Source organism: Clupea harengus, chromosome 4 (genome assembly GCF_900700415.2).
Source record: "Clupea harengus chromosome 4, Ch_v2.0.2, whole genome shotgun sequence".
Lineage (NCBI taxonomy): Eukaryota > Metazoa > Chordata > Actinopteri > Clupeiformes > Clupeidae > Clupea > Clupea harengus.
The window spans coordinates 24,072,263-24,092,262 of record NC_045155.1 but is presented as its reverse complement, the minus strand read 5'-3'; the positions used below and the strand labels follow the sequence as shown (position 1 = coordinate 24,092,262).

Below are 20,000 nucleotides of genomic sequence, written 5' to 3'. Positions count from 1 at the left end.
CAGATTTGTGTTACCAGCTTAAACAATAAGAGGGGAAACGTCAGCGTAAAACCTACACTGCATGCATTCACACTTTGCTCTGAATGTTAGTGATGTTAGCCTGGTTTTGCTCCGAAGGTCCGTTTTGCTCTTCAGTGATTGGGTGAAGAACCTGTTGTGTTCTTTAGTGATTGGTTGAAGAACCTGTTGTGTTCTTTAGTGATTGGGTGAAGAACCTGATGTGCTCTTCAGTGATTGGGTGAAGAACCTGTTGCACTGCAGTGATTGGGTGAAGAACCTGTTGTGCTCTTTAGTGATTGGTTGAAAAACCTGTTGCACTGCAGTGATTGGGTGAAGAACCCATTGCACTGCAGTGATTGGCTGTAGAACCTGTTGCACTGCAGTGATGGCCTTTTCTGACACACAAGCAGAATGAGATCACATCCCAGGCAGAATAAATACCACACAGTAAATATCACCATGACAACGCAGCCAATACTCATATATCGAACCAATTATGTCTGTGATGTGGATGAGCAGGAGGTGTGGGATCTGGGCATGTTGGGAGGTCTTTTCACTCCTGTGATTAATTGCCTGCATCTGGTGCTGAATTGCTCAGTTATCGATTGTCCATAATACAGGACCGATTTAAGCAGAGGCTCTCTGGAAACACATCCAAACAAGAGGACGAAACACAACAGGCCCCAACACCTAGGATTAGGGTTAGGGCCCAACACCTAGGATTAGGATAAGGGCCCAACAGCGTAGATTAGGATTAGGGCCCAACACCTGGGATTAGGATTAGGGCCCAACACCTAGGATTAGGGCCCAACACCTAGGATTAGGATTAGGGCCCAACACCTGGGATTAGGATTAGGGCCCAACACCTAGGATTAGGGCCCAACACCTAGGATTAGGATTAGGGACCAACACCTGGGATTAGGATTAGGGCCCAACACCTAGGGTAAGGATTAGGGCCCAACACCTAGGATTAGGATTAGGGCCAACACCTAGGATTAGGATTAAGGTTAGGGCCCAACACCTCTCATTAATACCTAAGTGTATTCTGTACTCATCAATAAAGCAACACCAATCTTTCTCCACGAGTCACCCTCACCCTCTCTCCACGAGTCACCTTCACCCTCACCCTAACCCCACAAGTCACCCTCACCCCATTCTTAGATGAGTTTTTATGAGTCTTGATGTCCATTGGCACTAAGTGAGCTATGGGTTAATGTGCCGGTACATGTCTCTCCCTCTCTCCCTCCTGTCCAGCTGTCCTCCTCCTCCAGGGTGGCCTTCCTGCAGTGCCTGGGCTGGGCAGCGTGGAGCCCCTTCTCTGGGGACGGACCCAGGTGGAGCCCCTTCTCTGGCGACGGACCCAGGGCTCAAGAGGTCCAGCTGCAGCTGCAGGGTGGAGTCACACCCAACCCCAGCCCCTTCAGCGTCATGGTCTACTCCACCCCCTGTAGCAACAACACTGAGGTGAGGTGTGTGTGTGTGTGTGTGTGTGTGTGTGTGTGTGTGTGTGTGTGTGTGTGTGTGTGTGTGTGTGTGTGTGTGAGAGTGTGTGTGAGAGTGTGAGCGTGTGTGTGTGTGAGTGTGTTTACATATATTTTAGGTGAGGTGATGTTGAGGGTGAGTGTGAGTGTGTGCATATCTATTCGTGTCTTTGTAAAGATACCTCACGAAAGACTTCATCAGGGTATTTCATATATAAGGGACATGACAGCATGATCTTAGTCTTTCTCTCCCCATCAACCTGGTGTGTGTGTGTGTGTGTGTGTGTGTGTGTGTGTGTGTGTGTGTGTGTGTGTATTTCATATATAAGGGACATGACAGCATGATCTTAGTCTTTCTTTACCCATCAATGGCAGTGATTTTATAAAATGGGTTTATGCAGATTTTTCTCCGTTGTATGATTTATCATTTTGTACAGATCTCCATTCTCCAGTGATGTCTGGCCATTGTGGTGATTTTGGCAAGTGAAATGTTGGCAGCATCACTTTGATTTAAAGTTGATTAAAGTGTGTGTTAAATTAGACATGCTTTGATCGTTGGCTATTAATGACTCTCTGGTAATGATCCAGAGATAATTAGCGTCAGGACTGTGAAGTGATGGTCTTTGTGTCTGACTCAGGATGAGCTTTCAGGAAGCTGCTCAGGGTTAGGGATGAAGGCTGTTGTTATTGAGTGTGTGTGTGTGTGTGTGTGTGTGTGTGTGTGTGTGTTGGATGTTTGGGCGCTCTCCAGCCATTATCCCGTCATCATGTGATAATAGAGCCTTCTTTTGCAAGTGTCATTTAGAGTAATTTGGACAATGAGGGCCTGCTATGGCTGGAGCCCTTCACGGTAGAATCCACCCGACTGTTATCCTGATTAATGCTCTATTTATAATCCTCCCTTCATTAACAGGAACATGGGGTTCACACCGCAAATTAGAGCTTCTTCCACTAACACTGTGATTACACCAACCTCAGATAACGCTGTTTAAGCTAACGCTGTTTAAACTAACGCTGTTTAAACTAACGCTGTTTAAACCTCACAGACGCTCAGAGAGTCTCTTACCTCTACTCTTCCACCAACCTCAGCTAACGCTGTTTAAACTAACGCTGTTTAAGCTAACGCTGTTTAAACCTGACGACGCTCAGAGAGTCTCTTACGCTGTTTAAACCTCACAGAGTTCAAAGAGTGTCTTACCTCTGCTCTTCCTGTCCCCCCTGCAGGTGAAGGACGGGGGGATCCACCTGAGCTTCCAGTTCTCTGCCAAAGACGAGAAGCCCAAGTCCAGCCCAGCACTGGCCAAACGCAAACACGCTGTCTCTCCACCACGCGGTGAGTCCCCCCCCCCGTGAGACAGCCCTCTGTCTGTCCTCCATGTGTCTGTCCTAGGGGTGGGCGATATGGCCAAAATCTTCCATCACGGTATTTGTCATTTTATATCACGGTTACGGTATATATCACGGTTTATTATACGTAGGGTGACCAGATTTGATTTTGTGAAAAAGAGGACACTTCAGCGGTGGCGGTGTTGGAGATGTTTTTAACCGAGTTCTCTCCTGATGTTTTTAACCGAGTTCTCTCCTGTGTTTGAGATGTTTTTAACCGAGTTCTCTCCTGTGTTGGAGATGTTTTTAACCGAGTTCTCTCCTGTGTTGGAGATGTTTTTAACCAAGTTCTCTCCTGTGTTTGAGATCTTTCTAACCGAGTTCTCTCCTGTGTTGGAGATGTTTTTAACCGAGTTCTCTCCTGTGTTTTTAACCAAGTTCTCTCCTGTGTTGGAGATGTTTTTAACCGAGTTCTCTCCTGTGTTGGAGATGTTTTTACCCAAGTTCTCTCCTGTGTTTCTAACCGAGTTCTCTCCTGTGTTGGAGATGTTTCTAACCGAGTTCTCTCCTGTGTTGGAGATGTTTCTAACCGAGTTCTCTCCTGTGTTTGAGATGTTTTTAACCGAGTTCTCTCCTGATGTTTTTAACCGAGTTCTCTCCTGTGTTTGAGATGTTTCTAACCGAGTTCTCTCCTGTGTTTGAGATGTTTTTAACCGAGTTCTCTCCTGTGTTGGAGATGTTTTTAAACCGAGTTCTCTCCTGTGTTGGAGATGTTTTTAACCGAGTTCTCTCCTGATGTTTCTAACCGAGTTCTCCCCTGTCTTCTGCTTGGTGTTGCACTGGGCTGATGACTCTGTCAGCTGTCAGGCTCTCGTCTGGATCAGGGATAATTGGTCATAGTGTGTCTGTGTTTCTGCCTCTCTGACACTTTTTTTCTTAATGAGATTAAAATGTGCAGCCCCTTCACACATGCCACAGAACATCAGAGGAGTGTGTGTGTGTGTGTGTGTGTGTGTGTGTGTGTGTGTGTGTGTGTGTGTGTGTGTGCAGCCCTTTCACACATGCCACAGAACATCAGATGACTCACCCAGCGCAGAGTAGCACATTGTCATCCTGCTGTTACACACACACACATACACACACACACACACAAACACACACACACACACACACACACACACACACACACACACACACACACAGATGTCCAGCACTGTCTATTGGAGTATTTACTCTTAACTGTTTTAACACACTTCACTTTTTTTTAATCTCTCCGCTGATCTTCTTTAACCTGCTCATCACCAGTGTATCAATTGTGCTAACTTGCCTTGCCTTCCCTCTGTTTCACTGTAATCCCACTGACTGTAGTGCTCTTCTCTCTGAGATCAACAATTCTCCTTATTTCATGCCAGAAAGCCTATCATACTCTGGATACTGTGATGGAGTGTGGACACCCCTCATGTTTTCTGTCATCTGCAAAGGCTTTAACTTCATGTCTTTAAAGTTGGCCCAAAATAGTATTTTGAAACTGGTGGAGTCTCCAGGAGAAATTCACCACAACTTTGACCGCGCGTGCCACAGGATGTATGTGGTGCTGCCCGCTCCTGATGCCCAGCCCTCTGCTGCCGCTCCTGATGCCCAGCCCTCTGCTGCCGCTCCTGATGCCCATCCCTCTACTGCCTGATGCCCATCCCTCTGCTGCCACTCCTGACGCCCATCCCTCTGCTGCCTGATGCCCATCCCTCTGCTGCCACTCCTGACGCCCATCCCTCTGCTGCCTGATGCCCATCCCTCTGCTGCCACTCCTGATGCCCATCCCTCTGCTGCCACTCCTGATGCCCAGCCCTCTGCTGCCGCTCAGTCCTCTCAGGACTGCCCTAATTGGCAAAGTAAAAGTGTGAGAGGAGAAAAGTGAAACTGCATCTGAGGATGAAAACACAAATATGCTGAACCACTCACTGACGAAGAGCTTTTTTAATTAGGAAACAAAACTTGGGGATTTCCTTTGGAAGTATTCCCATTTAGATTTGTCTTTGATAATATTTATTTGTTTACATCTATTTCTCTCTCTCTCTCTCCAACCCTCCCTTTATCTCTTTCTCTCTCTCCAACCCTCTCTCTCTCTCTCTCTCTCTCTCTCTCTCTCTCTCTCTCTCCCGCTCTCTCTCTCAGACGAAAGCATCCAGGAGCTTCACGCCTCACCATCAAGATCAGCCCAGGGCCCAGGGGTGAGGTCTTCACGTTTGTTTTTTCTCATTAAAGTTTCAACACCCTTACAGCAACAGCAAACAAACAGATTCACATCTCAGTAGTCTTCCATCCTCCATGGGCCTGGCTGCTTCAATTAGTGCAGCCTCTAGAAACGGGAAGAATGATCACATCTTTTGGTGCAGTTTCTCTTTACTCCCTAGTCTAGCTCTAGCAGCTCAACAGAGATGGTAAACCCACCAGCCCGCTGGCATGGGACGGTCCATGACATCAAGAAATAGCCTCCATGCCCAGCAGTTTACACTGTCTATGTATGTGAAGTGTGGTACCATACTGTCTATGTATGTGAAGTGTGGTACCATACTGTCTATGTATGTGAAGTGTGGTACCATACTGGTAAATGGTTAGTGAGGTTGGTAAAGGGTTAGTGAGGTTGGTAAAGGGTAAGTGAGGTTGGTTAGTGAGGTTGGTAAATGGTTAGTGAGGTTGGTTAGTGAGGTTGGTAAAGGGTTAGTGAGGTTGGTTAGTGAGGTTGGTAAAGGGTTAGTGAGGTTGGTTAGTGAGGTTGGTAAAGGGTTAGTGAGGTTGGTTAGTAAGGTTGGTAAAGGGTTAGTGAGGTTGGTTAGTGAGGTTGGTAAAGGGTTAGTGAGGTTGGTTAGTGAGGTTGGTAAATGGTTAGTGAGGTTGGTTAGTGAGGTTGGTAAAGGGTTAGTGAGGTTGGTTAGTGAGGTTGGTTAGTGAGGTTGGTAAAGGGTTAGTGAGGTTGGTTAGTGAGGTTGGTAAAGGGTTAGTGAGGTTGGTTAGTGAGGTTGGTAAAGGGTTAGTGAGGTTGGTTAGTGAGGTTGGTTAGTGAGGTTGGTTAGTAAGGTTGGTAAAGGGTTAGTGAGGTTGGTAAAGGGTTAGTGAGGTTGGTAAACGGTTACGGCAGACAGACACACACACACACACAGACACACACACACACAGACACACTCCCACACAGACACACTCCCACACAGACAGTGTAGACAACCCTGTGTTGCAATGAATAGAGCTGTTTGCCTGGGGCCAATCCAGACGTGCACACAGGGCTGGTCTCTAACAGGGCTGGTCTCTCACCCTATGGGACACAGGGCCTTCTTACAGCCCTTTTACTGCTGGGGTCTCTACTGCCAGTTATGCCTGTGGGTTTACATGCAGCACAGTGTTACAAACCCACACAGGTCCCGCCGCACACATGAAACCAAAGGATGGACAACCCTCACACACACACGCACACACACACACATTTATGTACTTGTACTGATCAGTTAATCCCTCTTGTGTTTCTCTCTGCCCGTCCTTCTTTCTCTTTCTCTCTCTCTTTCTCTGCACGTCCCTCTTTCTCTCTCTCTTTCTCTGCACGTCCCTCTTTCTCTCTTTCTCTGCACGTCCTTCTTTCTCTCTCTCTCTTTCTCTGCACGTCCCTCTTTCTCTCTCTCTTTCTCTGCACGTCCTTCTTTCTCTCTCTCTCTTTCTCTGCACGTCCCTCTTTCTCTCTCTCTTTCTCTGCACGTCCCTTCTCTTTCTCTCTCTCTTTATCTGCACGTCCCTCTTTCTCTCTCTTTCTCTGCACGTCCCTCTCTCTCTCTCTTTCTCTGCACGTCCCTCTTTCTCTTTCTCTCTCTCTTTCTCTGCACGTCCTTCTTCCTCTCTCTCTCTCTTTCTCTGCACGTCCCTCTTTCTCTTTCTCTCTCTCTTTTTCTGCACGTCCTTCTTTCTCTCTCTCTCTCTTTCTCTGCACATCCCTCTTTCACTTTCTCTGCACGTCCTTCTTTCTCTCTCTCTCTCTCTCTCTTTCTCTGCACGTCTTTTTATCTGTTTCTGTTGCTCTCTTTTTCTCTTGCTCTCTCATTCTCCCTTTCTTTCTCTTTCTCTCTCTCTCTATCCTTCTTTCTATCTCCTCTTCCCTTCTCTCTCTCTCTCTCTCTCTCTCTCTCAGCTCTCCATATCTCAGCTGGCTGCAACTTCACGCTACCCAACTCTCAGCCACTCCACGGGGTCTCCATGGCAACAGTCTATTCCCTCTAGGCTCCATCCCTCCCCGTTGGCTTCAACCCACCAGCTGTCACATGTGGTAAAATACCACCCACACACACACACACACACACACACACACACACACACACACACACACATACACACAGACATACACTCACACACACACACACACACACACACACACACACTCACGCACATACACACATGTCTGCATGTACTTACACACACATACACATGTATGCATGCACTCCACACACACACTCAGTGTCTGCACGCACTCACTAAAACACACACATGTCTGCACACACACACACACACACATGTCTGCATGTACTCACACACACACATATATGCACACACTTCACACACACACATAAACATACATTTATGCACGCACTCACACACACACACATGTATGCACACAATCACACAAGTGCATTTATGCACACACTCACAAGCGCATTTATGCACACACTCACATCCATGCATGTATGCACACACTCACACACACACACACACATCTATGCATGCACTCACACACTCCCCCATGTATGCACACACTCACACACACACATTCACAGAATGTACTTTTATGCTTCAGCTGTCTCACACAACACCCTCTAAACAACAACTCCAAAACTTCACTCGTACAATTCAGGAAGGAATTCATCCATAAGGAACATCTGCTGTGGGTCAGGGGATCTATACTGAACCCTCAAATAACAAGTACAATACATGAAACGCTCAATGGAGATGGGTTCTCCTTTGACTGTAGCAAACATAGAACATAGAACATCAATGCAGATCTTTCATTCTCAATTTGATCCCTGCACAAGAACATAGAACATCAATGCAGATCATTCATTCTTAATTTGATCCCTGCACAAGAACATAGAACATCAATGCAGATCATTCATTCTTAATTTGATCCCTGCACAAGAACATAGAACATCAATGCAGATCATTCATTCTTAATTTGATCCCTGCACAAGAACATGTGTCAGTCAGCCTACATGTGTTTTTGCGTTGACCAGGTATCATAGGGCAAAGAGTTCTTTCAGTCCGTGGCTCTCTCCCCCAATCAACTGAGATCATGCACCTAATTCAGCATAACATGTTCCATTCATAAATAATAAAGTCACAATTCTGTTGTTTCTTCCAAGCCGACAAACAAGTATGTAAAGTTCTCAGTGTGAAGCCATCCTTTTATATCGTAATCCAATTACCTTGGCCGAACGTAAAATTCTCAGTATGAAACAAACATTACCTAGTGTAATTGTACGTAGGCCAAGCATGTAAGCGTAAACAAAAACCTTTTTTAGTGTACTCCAGTTAGGGATGGGCATTCGATTAAATTGTCTTAATCGATCGTCGGGAGAATTAACGATCGATTTTCGATTAATCATTAATATTTTTATATTAAAATGTATAGTCTATATTAATATGCAGTGAAAATAGAAAAAACACAGCGTGTATCCTCATTGAGATCTTTATTACAAGATGGACAACTCTTGTGGCAGTTAAACGTGATCCGTTCAATGGTTACACTTGAAAATATGCGCTGCTGTACTCTTAAGCAGCGGAGCCGACAGCTAGAAGCCGATGCTCATAAACACAACTGACCCTCGTTTTTTTTCTTCTTCTCCAAAATAAAATAATAAAAATAATAATATAAAAAACAATCATGTTAAACAATAACTTAGGTCTGACAGGTTTTGCCAAATGTAACTCAAAACTATCAAAAAAAGGCACAGTCGAGAAAGAGTGTGAGAGAGAGATTAGCCTACCTAACAATGCTAGCCTACCCTGCTCGTTGTGCATCGCATCTCCACCGTGCTAACACCGAGTTGATGCTAGGTTGAGACCGAGAGCAGGATGCACCGCCACTAACCAGGGTCGGATGTGCGTTGTTCAAGTGGTACATCATTTCAGTCGTGGCCGAGTTGTACTTATACACAGCTTCGCATTGTTGGCAGTGAACTAAGTCATTTTTTAAATCAAAATGGTCCCACGATACACTTCGCCGTGACCTTCATGTTTACTTTTGAAATATACGGAAACTCGCAGGTAACTGAGTAGGCCTGTGGCGTTTTTTTCAAACATTGCCCTCGTGTGGTAAAATGTTTAATTGCTGCCACATAGCGAAATCCATTGCATTCCTTCAAGACTCACACTACGCAACAGAACATGCATTAGTTTTATCGATGAAAAAATAATGTCATCGACGAAATTCTTAATGATCAATTAATCGATCGTCGATTAATTATGCCCATCCCTGACATCCCAAAGAGCGAAAATAGAAGTAACCAGTGGCCTACGGCAATCAGTCAGGAGCTTCCTAAGGTTGGTGTGTTTGCGTATTTTAATGTGTGTGTGTGTGTGTGTGTGTGTTGTTTATGTGTGTGTGTGTGTGTGTGTGTGTGTGTGGTGTGTGCTTGCGTATGTTTATGTGCGTGTGTGTGTGTGTGTGTGTGTGTGTGTTTGCAGGATCGTCTGGGCGTGAGCAGCATAGTGCATCTGGAGATGAGTGTGAAGGAGCTGCAGGATCCTCTAGAAGACGATGAACCGCACCTGCAGGAGCTAGCCTTCACACCTATACACGCACCAGTCATCATCCTGGGCACACACACCACTTGGTGAGACACACACACACACACGCACACACACACACACACACACACACACACACACACCTGCAGGAGCTGGCATCACACCTATACACGCACCAGTCATCATCCTGGGCACACACACCACTTGGTGAGACACACACACACACACACACACACACACACACACACACACACACACACACACACACACACACACACACACACACACACACCACACCTGCAGGAGCTAGCCTTCACACCTATACACGCACCAGTCATCATCCTGGGCACACCCACCACTTGGTGAGACACACACACACACACACACACACACACACACACACACACACACACACACACACACACACACCTGCAGGAGCTGGCCTTCACACCTATACACGCACCAGTCATCATCCTGGGCACACACACCACTTGGTGAGACACCACACACACACACACACACACGCACACACACCACACACCACACACCACACGCACACACACCACACACACACACACACACACACACACACACACCACACGCACACACCACACACGCACACACACACACCACACGCACGCACACACACACACAAACACACACACACACCACACAAACACACACCACACACACACAGGCTACTGGAAAAGTTGATCCAGGAATGGAGATGCATATTTGAACAGTTAATTCAGGACCATTTGAGGATGCATATTTGAACAGTTAATCCAGGACCATTTGAGGATGCATATTTGAACCCAGTTTTGAAAATCTCATTGTGGATTGCTGAGGTTGAAAGAATTGAGATTTCAGGAGTTTAAAGTAGACGTTTCCCTGGATGTTGGCCTTTAATTGTTGTTTTGACTGGTAAAAGTGATGGTGTGTTGGACCTGCCTGAGATCGGCTGCAAACACTCCGCAATTTCCTCCGAGAAAGAAACCGCCTCCTCTCGCTCTTATCACTGATTACACTTCTAAAGAGAATGATGATGCGCCATCACAGCGTGATTCACTCACTGAGCCCATATTCATGCACACACACACACTCACACACACACGCACACCACACACACACACACACACACACACACACACACACACGTATACACACACACACACACATACACACACACCACACACACACACACACACACGCACACCACACACACAACACACACACACACACCACACACACACACACACACGCACACACACACACACACAAATATAAACACACACACACACACACACACACCACACACACACACACACCCCACACACACACACACACACACACACACACCCTTCATACTACATACATAAACGCTAGGATTGACACAGACACACTGGCTCTCTTCCACTGAACTGGAGTCCCAGCCCTGCTCATCATCAGCAGGGTAATTATGTGCTGTGATGAGCTGGGTGGTGAGGGAGGCTGGCGGGGCGCGGTGCGGCGCGGCTGGATTAGCCGTGTTTAATTTAGCAGAAAATGGCATGATCCATAGGTTATGTTATTTCCCCACCCGGATCCTCTTTGTCAGCGGCACTTAAGAGAAAGTGATGTAAGGATTTGCATAATGACTGTTTTCCAGTGATTACTCGTGTAATGTCACTTCTACCCTGTGCAGCGTATGACCATAGATATCTCCACTGCAGCATATGAACCATAGATATCTACCCTGCAGCGTATGACCATAGATATCTACCCTGCAGCGTATGACCATAGATACTGTATCTCCACTGCAGCGTATGACCATAGATACTGTATCTCCACTGCAGCGTGTGTGCAGTGGTTGGATAGATCTTGACCTTTGACCTTTGTGTCCCCTCACAGCCTGCCGACGCGGAGCTCCCGAAGCTCTCTGGCACACCTGTTCTCCGCCGGCTTCCCCGAGGTCACGGACCTGAGTGGGCAGGTGGCCCAGGTGCTGGACTCCAGCGAACCCCTGAACTTTAACCCCCACCGAGAGGAGGCCGACCCCCTGCAGAGCAACACACTCATCCTGCACTTCCTTGCCTTCTCCAGGTCAGTGCACACACACACACACACACACACACACACAGATCATCACACACACCTCACACACACATACACACACACACACACACATAAACACACACACACACACACACACACACACACATAAACACACACCTCACACACAGATCATCACACACACACATAAACACACACACATAAACACACACCTCACACACAGATCATCACACACACACATAAACACACACACATAAACACACACCTCACACACAGATCATCACACACACACACCTCACACACACACATAAACACACACCTCACACACACACATAAACACACACACACACACACACAACACACACACACATAAACACACACACACACACACACACACACACACACACAAACACACACATTCACACACACACACAGATCATCACACACACACATACACACACACACATAAACACACACACACACACACACAACACACATACACAAATACAGATCATCACACACATACACACATAAACACACACACATCTCACCCACACACACACACACACACACACACACACACACAGATCATCACACTCACACACACACACAAACACACGTAAACACACACACACACGCACATAAACACACACACACACAAACACACACACCATTATGAAGCTCCCCCAGCAGGCGTATTGTTGGTCTTGTGACCAGAGGCGTGTGAGGTGATTGGCTGTGTGCTGGAGTGCTGTTGGTCATGTGACCAGAGGCGTGTGAGGTGATTGGCTGTGTGCTGGAGTGCTGTTGGGCTGCAGGGTTAGGGTGACCCTAGGTCATGTGACCATCACCCCACCAGCACACACACACACACACACACACACACACACACACACATCACCCCACCAGCAGTTACACTCATCTCCATAACAAACAGCTCAGAGCAACTCTCTCTGTGTCTCCCTCTCCTCCTCTCGCTCTGAGAGAACCCTTACCCTCTCCTCTCCTTCTCTCGCTCTGAGAGAACCCTCACCCTCTCCTCCTCTCGCTCTGAGAGAACCCTCACCCTCTCCTCTCCTCCTCTCGCTCTGAGAGAACCCTCACCCTCTCCCCTCCTCCTCTCGCTCTGAGAGAACCCTCCCTCTCCTCTCCTCTCTCGCTCTGAGAGAACCCTCACCCTCTCCTCTCCTCCTCTCGCTCTGAGAGAACCCTCACCCTCTCCTCCTCTCCTCCTCTCGCTCTGAGAGAACCCTCTCCTTTCCTCCTCTCGCTCTGAGAACCCTCACCCTCTCCTCTCCTCCTGTCGCTCTGAGAGAACCCTCACCCTCTCCTCTCCTCCTCTCGCTCTGAGAACCCTCACCCTCTCCTCCTCTCGCTCTGAGAACCCTCACCCTCTCCTCTCCTCCTCTCGCTCTGAGAGAACCTTACCTAACCCTAACCCATCTACTAACCCCAACCCTATCTGTTTTTCTCTCCTCTCCCCCTCCCCTGGCCTCTCCTCCACTCCTGCTCTGGCCTCTGAAGCAGAGATGTTGAACTGAATTAAAGCTCAGCCTCCTCCTCCTCCTCCTCCTTTTATGATGTCATCAGCACTTTCCCCGAGAGTTGGGGCGTCTCAGGATGCAGAAAGTCATTATTTAGTTTTACTGCCCCTGTCAGAGGGCCTGACTACTGCACTTCTCAAACAGCCCATCCAATACCTCATATTTGTGTGTGTGTGTGTGTGTGTGTGTGTTTGTGTAGGGGTGTGTGTGTGTGTGTGTGTGTGTGTGTGTGTGTGTGTGTGTGTGTGTGTACGTGTGTGTGTACGTGTGTGTGTGTGTGTGTACATGTGTGTGTGTGTGTGTGTACATGTGTGAGAGATGTGCGAGTGCAAGTGTATACTGCCTCCTGCCTGTAGCATTTAACACAGTCTGTTACTGTGGCAGCTCAGACCATCAGAGAATGAACTGATATTGATGTGGAGCACAATCAGACAGACAGCTCACCATCAGACAGACAGTTCACCATCAGACAGAGACCAGCTGTCTCTCAGCCACACCACCTCACGAGAGAACCTGTCTCTCCCAGACCTGTGACTGAATGGTGAACCCGATCATCGGCTCCTCGCTAACAAAGCAGCCAGAGGGATGGGCTAGTGCTCCTGTCCTGAGGGATGGGCCAGAGTATGGAGGAGTTATTGGTTTGGGTACCAGGAGTCGCTGCTTGTTTGTTGTTGAGGTGGTGTGCTGATGAATGGGCCAGAGTATGAAGAGCTGAATGAAGAGCTGAATGAAGAGTCGCTGTTTGTTTGTTGTTGAGGTGGTGTTTACTGGAGGTGGTTGTTGAGAGGGTGTTCTGGACTTCTGGCATAGAGAGGCCCCTGCTTCTACTGGAAGCACCCTCTGCCAGGCACATCATGCAATACACTACACACATATACACACTCTGCCACATCAATACACTACACACATATACACACTCTGCCACATCAATACACTACACACATATACACCCTCTGCCACATCAATACACTACACACATATACACCCTCTGCCACATCAATACACTACACACATATACACACTCTGCCACATCAATACACTACATACATATACACACTCTGCCACATCAATACACTACACACATATACACACTCTGCCACATCAATACACTACACACATATACACACTCTGCCACATCAATACACTACACACATATACACACTCTGCCACATCAATACACTACATACATATACACACTCTGCCACATCAATACACTACACACATATACACACTCTGCCACATCAATACACTACATACATATACACACTCTGCCACATCAATACACTACACACATATACACACTCTGCCACATCAATACACTACACACATATACACACTCTGCCACATCAATACACTACACACATATACACACTCTGCCACTACACTACATACATATACACCCTCTGCCAATACACTACACACATACACACCCTCTGCCACATCAATACACTACATACATATACACACTCTGCTACATCAATACATTACACACATATACACACTCTGCCACTACACTACACACATATACACCCTCTGCCACATCAATACACTACACACATATACACACTCTGCCACATCAATACACTACACACATATACACACTCTGCCAATACACTACACACATATACACACTCTGCCAATACACTACACACATATACACCCTCTGCCACATCAATACACTACACACATATACACCCTCTGCCACATCAATACACTACATACATATACACCCTCTGCCACATCATGCAATACACTACACACATATACACACTCTGCCACATCCTGCAATACACTACACACATATACACCCTCTGCCACATCCTGCAATACACTACACACATATACACCCTCTGCCACATCCTGCAATACACTACACACATATACACCCTCTGCCACATCCTGCAATACACTACACACATATACACCCTCTGCCACATCAATACACTACACACATATACACCCTCTGCCTCATCCTGCAATATGCTACATACATATACAGGTACTGTAGGTACCAGTCTCACCCGGGCACCAGAATCATGTGGGTGCCTTACCTTGTGGAGGGCACCAAATAAATCTGGGTGCAATTGTGCATAACGTGGGTACTATCCTGACAACAGCACCAATAATATGTTTGTGATCTCACACGATTGGATGGGCATCAGCTGTTCGACACATCAAACTATCAAATTGGAGCTCTGATTACCGTAATTTCTGGACTATAAGCCGCTACTTTTTTCCCACGCTTTGAACCTCGCGGCTTAAACAATGACGCGGCTAATTTATGGATTATGATACCTGTGACTGTATACGGTGTCTTTGTGTTTACAGTGGCTTTGTGGAGCTAGGATGCTAGCATTGATGCAGCCGCATGGATGCTTAGCTCCACGCGATTTCTCAGTATCTCTCAATAACTTAACTAATGTCAAAATAACCACAGTCTACCGGCGTAGACAGAGCACAACTCAAAACACTTTAGAAAATAAAAAAAAAGTTTACAACAATACAAATCCGGTCTTTTCAAGTTCTTTAGCTCACTGGTTTCAAACTAGCGTCTTTCTTCTATCTCGCTGTCTTCAATCTAACGTTCTAGCTTCTGATTGACTCTTGCAACTGTGCTCTCTTAAAGCAACAGTGCACGTATCGTAACTGGCAAAACTAATAATATGCATCACTATTGTATTACTTTTGATATTCATTTTAGCCTGTGTAAAGTTCATTTGTTTCAATGTACCGGTAGGCACCAGCGGCTTATAGACATGTGCGGCTTATTTATGTTAAAAATAATTATTTTTTCAAAATTCAATGGGTGAGGCTTATATTCAGGTGCGCTCAATAGTCGAAATTACGGTAATAATGAATAACTAGAACCAAGCTCACCAGGTCTCACCAGGTCTTGGGAGCTGTGACTAGAAGAGATTGGCAGCATTCATTCTTGTGCAACATTACATAGACCAGCATGTACAATCAAAGCATTTATTTACAAAACGATCACTAGTAAAACACACAATATGGAATCTAGCTAGATTGACCTAACTAATGAACTGAAGGAGAGGGAGTGTGTGTGTGTCTGATTCTTTGTTTGGTCACACGTAAGGCCATGAATAATTCACACAATTAATGAATTTCAGGTATATCAACACAAATGTCAGTGGTAGGTATGTGTGTATATTTGATGTGTGTGTGTGTGTGTGTGTGTGTGTGTGTGTGTGTGTAGGATCCCTCAGACAGGTGTATGTGTGTTTATTATACGGCTCCTCAGAATGTTGCAAAAAGTTCAGTGGATTTGAATGGGCCACCCCAACATTCAGATTCACATTTATATTGACCGCTGCGAAAAATGATTGACCGCTGTCATTGGCAGCGGGTTTTGTGCTTCTAATTCACATCTTTCATATCAATTCCGCAAGTTGTCAGGTCATTTAACGTAACGGAAAGTCATTGTAACTTGAAGTCAGCAAGTAATGGGTTGCTACGCAACACCTGAATCTTTCTATTTGCGTGAAGAACGATTTTCTCTTGGCGGAAATCACGAAACGGCGACAAAATCATTAAAAAGATGTATTCTGTAGGACTGTCTTCTGTTGTTTTGGCAAGTAAGCGGGATAATGTTTAGTCCAGCGATCATTATCTGAGTATGTGTATAGGATCCCTCAGACAGGTGTGTGTGTGTGTGTATATTTGATGTGTGTGTGTGTGTGTGTGTGTATGCGTGTATATTTGATCTGTGTGAGTGTGTGTGTGTGTGTGTGTGTGTGTGTGTTTGTGTGTGTGTGTGTGTGTGTGTAGGATCCCTCAGACAGGTGTGTGTGTGTGTATATTTGATGTCTGTGTGTGTGTATATTTGATGTGTGTGTGTGTGTGTGTGTGTGTGTGTGTATAGATTTAGATTTGATGTGTGTGTGTGTGTGTGTGTGTGTATTTGATGTGTGTGTGTGTATATTTGATGTGTGTGTGTGTGTGTGTGTGTGTGTGTGTGTGTGTGTGTACGTGTATATATTTGATGTGTGTGTGTGTGTGTGTAGGATCCCTCAGACAGGTGTGCCGTCTGATTGGCCTCGCTGCATCTACTTCACCTTCCAGCTCTACCGCTTCCCCCCTGTCACGACTCAGCACTTGCGTCTGATTGGCCCACCGCCCCCACACAGGAAGTCCACAGATGACTACCCCTGCGTCCTCTCCGTCATCAACATGGACGGGACGGTGAACTCAGGTAACACTCTGATGGCCTCTTGGATCCTCCTGCCTCTAGGCTCACTCCTCCTACTCCTGCTGCCTCTAGTCTCACTCCTCCTCCTGCTGCCTCTAGTCTCACTCCTCCTCCTCCTCCTCCTCCTGCTGCCTCTAGTCTCACTCCTCCTCCTCCTGCTGCCTCTAGTCTCACTCCTCCTCCTCCTCCTGCCTCTAATCTCACTCCTCCTCCTCCTGCTGCCTCTAATCTCACTCCTCCTCCTGCCTCTAGTCTCACTCCTCCTCCTCCTGCTGCCTCTAGTCTCACTCCTCCTCCTCCTCCTGCCTCTAGTCTCACTCCTCCTCCTCCTGCTGCCTCTAGTCTCACTCCTCCTCCTCCTCCTCCTCCTCCTGCTGCCTCTAGTCTCACTCCTCCTCCTCCTGCTGCCTCTAGTCTCACTCCTCCTGCTGCCTCTAGTCTCACTCCTCCTCCTCCTCCTGCTGCCTCTAGTCTCACTCCTCCTCCTCCTCCTCCTCCTGCTGCCTCTAGTCTCACTCCTCCTCCTCCTCCTCCTCCTCCTCCTGCTGCCAATCACAACAGGCGTCTGCATCTGCATTACCACACAACCCCATCAGCCAATCACAGGACCTGTTTGCATTACCACACAACCCCATCGGCCAATCAGCCGGTGATGTGTGTGTGTGTGTCTCAGCTGTGTGACTAATGAACTCCATTCCCATCTCTGCCCCAGCAGACTCCCCTGGGCTCCAGCTGCGGTTCCCCGTGGGAGCGGAGGTTCTGCGGCCCGGGGAGAAGAGGTGGTTCCTCAGGTACCTGGCCCAGAACTCTCTGCAGATAGACGTGTGGGACAGCGACTCAAGGATGCTCATCGGCTCTGCAGCCGTGGAGCTCAAGGTATGCAACACACACATATACTGTACATACATACACGCACGCACGCACGCACACACACACACACACTCACACTCACGTAGACGCACTCACACACACACACACACACACACACACACACACACACACACACACACTCTCCAGTGGACTCTCCTGTGTGGTCTCCTCCCTTAAAGCCACAGTGTGATGATGAGGTCTTAGCATGTGAATAGAGCAACCAATGAAGGGACCACGCTGTCCTACAGGAGAGTGTGTGTGTGTGTGTGTGTGTGTGTGTGTGTGTGTGTGTGTGTGTGTGTGTGTGTGTGTGTGTGTACACATTTAACTTATTTTAGGTACTTTTCAAACAGGAATTGTATTAGGTTTGTGGGATCACTGTTATGGTGTGAGGATTGACAAAATGGATCTCATTTTTGATGAGGCAGCAGGCTTCAAAGGGTTAACAGTAACACTCTGTCTCTCCCCCTCTCTCTCTCTCTTCTTCTCTCTCTCTCCCTCTCTGTCTCTCTTTCTTTCTCTCTCTCTCTCTCTCCCTCTCTGTCTCTCTCCCTCTCTGTCTCACTCACTCTCTCTCCCTCTCCCTCTCTCTCCCTCTCTCTCTCTCTCTCTGTCCATCTCTCTCTCTCTCTCTCTTTCTCTCTCTCTCCCTCTCTCTGTCTCTCTCTCTCTCTCTGTAGCACTTACTTAGGCAGGGCCGCTCCGCAGTGCAGATTGTTCATGAGTTGGAGGTCATCACTACTGAGTTCGCCCAAGATGCCAACATGATGAGTGGGCATCTCTCTGGGCATCTCTCTGGGCACACCGTCATATCCCCCATCAACATCTTCTCCACCGCCAAGGGCAGACTGCATCTGCGTCTGGGAAACGTGGGTAAGTGTGTTGAGCAGATGAAATGCTCTTAGGCTCGCCCCCATACACTGCGACTGCAACAAAGCGCTCTAAAATTGGGGGGTTCAGACCACTGCGACTGCAACAAAAGGCTCTAAGATTAGGGGGTTCAGACCACTGCGACTGCTTGCAATAGCACCAACGTTTCCATAACAACGCCTTTGTTACACCACTCGTTGTAGCCAGATATAGACTAGCTAGCTGATTAGTTTACCAGCAACGTTAACCAATTAGCAGACTGGCCAACAGTCAGTTGAATTCTATTTGTTAGCATGTGCTTTCTGGCTGATGTTGTGCAGTCACTGGAGTTCATCAGACCCCGTTAGTAAGTAGGCCTCGTTCACTGTTCTTTACGCCCCGTTAGTAAGTAGGCCTCGTTCACTGTTCTTTACGCCCCGTTAGTAAGTAGGCCTCGTTCACTGTACAGTTAGTAAGTAGGCCTCGTTCACTGGAGTTCTTTACACCCGGTTAGTAAGTAGGCCTCGTTCACTGGAGTTCTTCAGACCCCGTTAGTAAGTAGGCCTCGTTCGCTGGAGTTCTTCTTTACACCCCGTTAGTAAGTAGGCCTCGTTCGCTGGAGTTCATCAGACCCCGTTAGTAAGTAGGCCTCGTTCACTGGAGTTCTTCTTTACACCCCGTTAGTAAGTAGGCCTCGTTCACTAGAGTTCTTCTTTACACCCCGTTAGTAAGTAGGCCTCGTTCACTGGAGTTCTTTAGACCCCGTTAGTAAGTAGGCCTCGTTCACTGGAGTTCTGTAGACCCCGTTAGTAAGTAGGCCTCGTTCACTGCTGTTCTTCAGACCCAGAGGTACAAGTGTTCTAAAACCTTACAACTGCGATTTGACACGACTAC

The 20,000-nt window shown here is 47.1% G+C and overlaps 1 protein-coding gene across 5 annotated transcripts in view; it reads left to right on the top strand.

Annotated features, from left to right (window-relative positions):
- Positions 1-20,000, top strand: part of nphp4 (nephronophthisis 4) — a 92,378-nt gene that overhangs the window by 53,157 nt on the left and 19,221 nt on the right. For 4 of the 5 annotated variants that reach the window (XM_031566834.2, XM_031566833.2, XM_031566836.2 and 1 more), the window contains 9 exons: positions 1,255-1,464; positions 2,706-2,814; positions 4,980-5,035; positions 6,976-7,110; positions 9,522-9,670; positions 11,475-11,666; positions 17,203-17,390; positions 18,100-18,263; positions 18,938-19,130. In XM_031566834.2, the coding sequence (XP_031422694.1) occupies positions 1,255-1,464; positions 2,706-2,814; positions 4,980-5,035; positions 6,976-7,110; positions 9,522-9,670; positions 11,475-11,666; positions 17,203-17,390; positions 18,100-18,263; positions 18,938-19,130 (1,396 nt within the window). The remainder of the gene's footprint in view (positions 1-1,254; positions 1,465-2,705; positions 2,815-4,979; positions 5,036-6,975; positions 7,111-9,521; positions 9,671-11,474; positions 11,667-17,202; positions 17,391-18,099; positions 18,264-18,937; positions 19,131-20,000) is intronic. The other variant, XM_031566835.2, reaches the window with a different exon arrangement.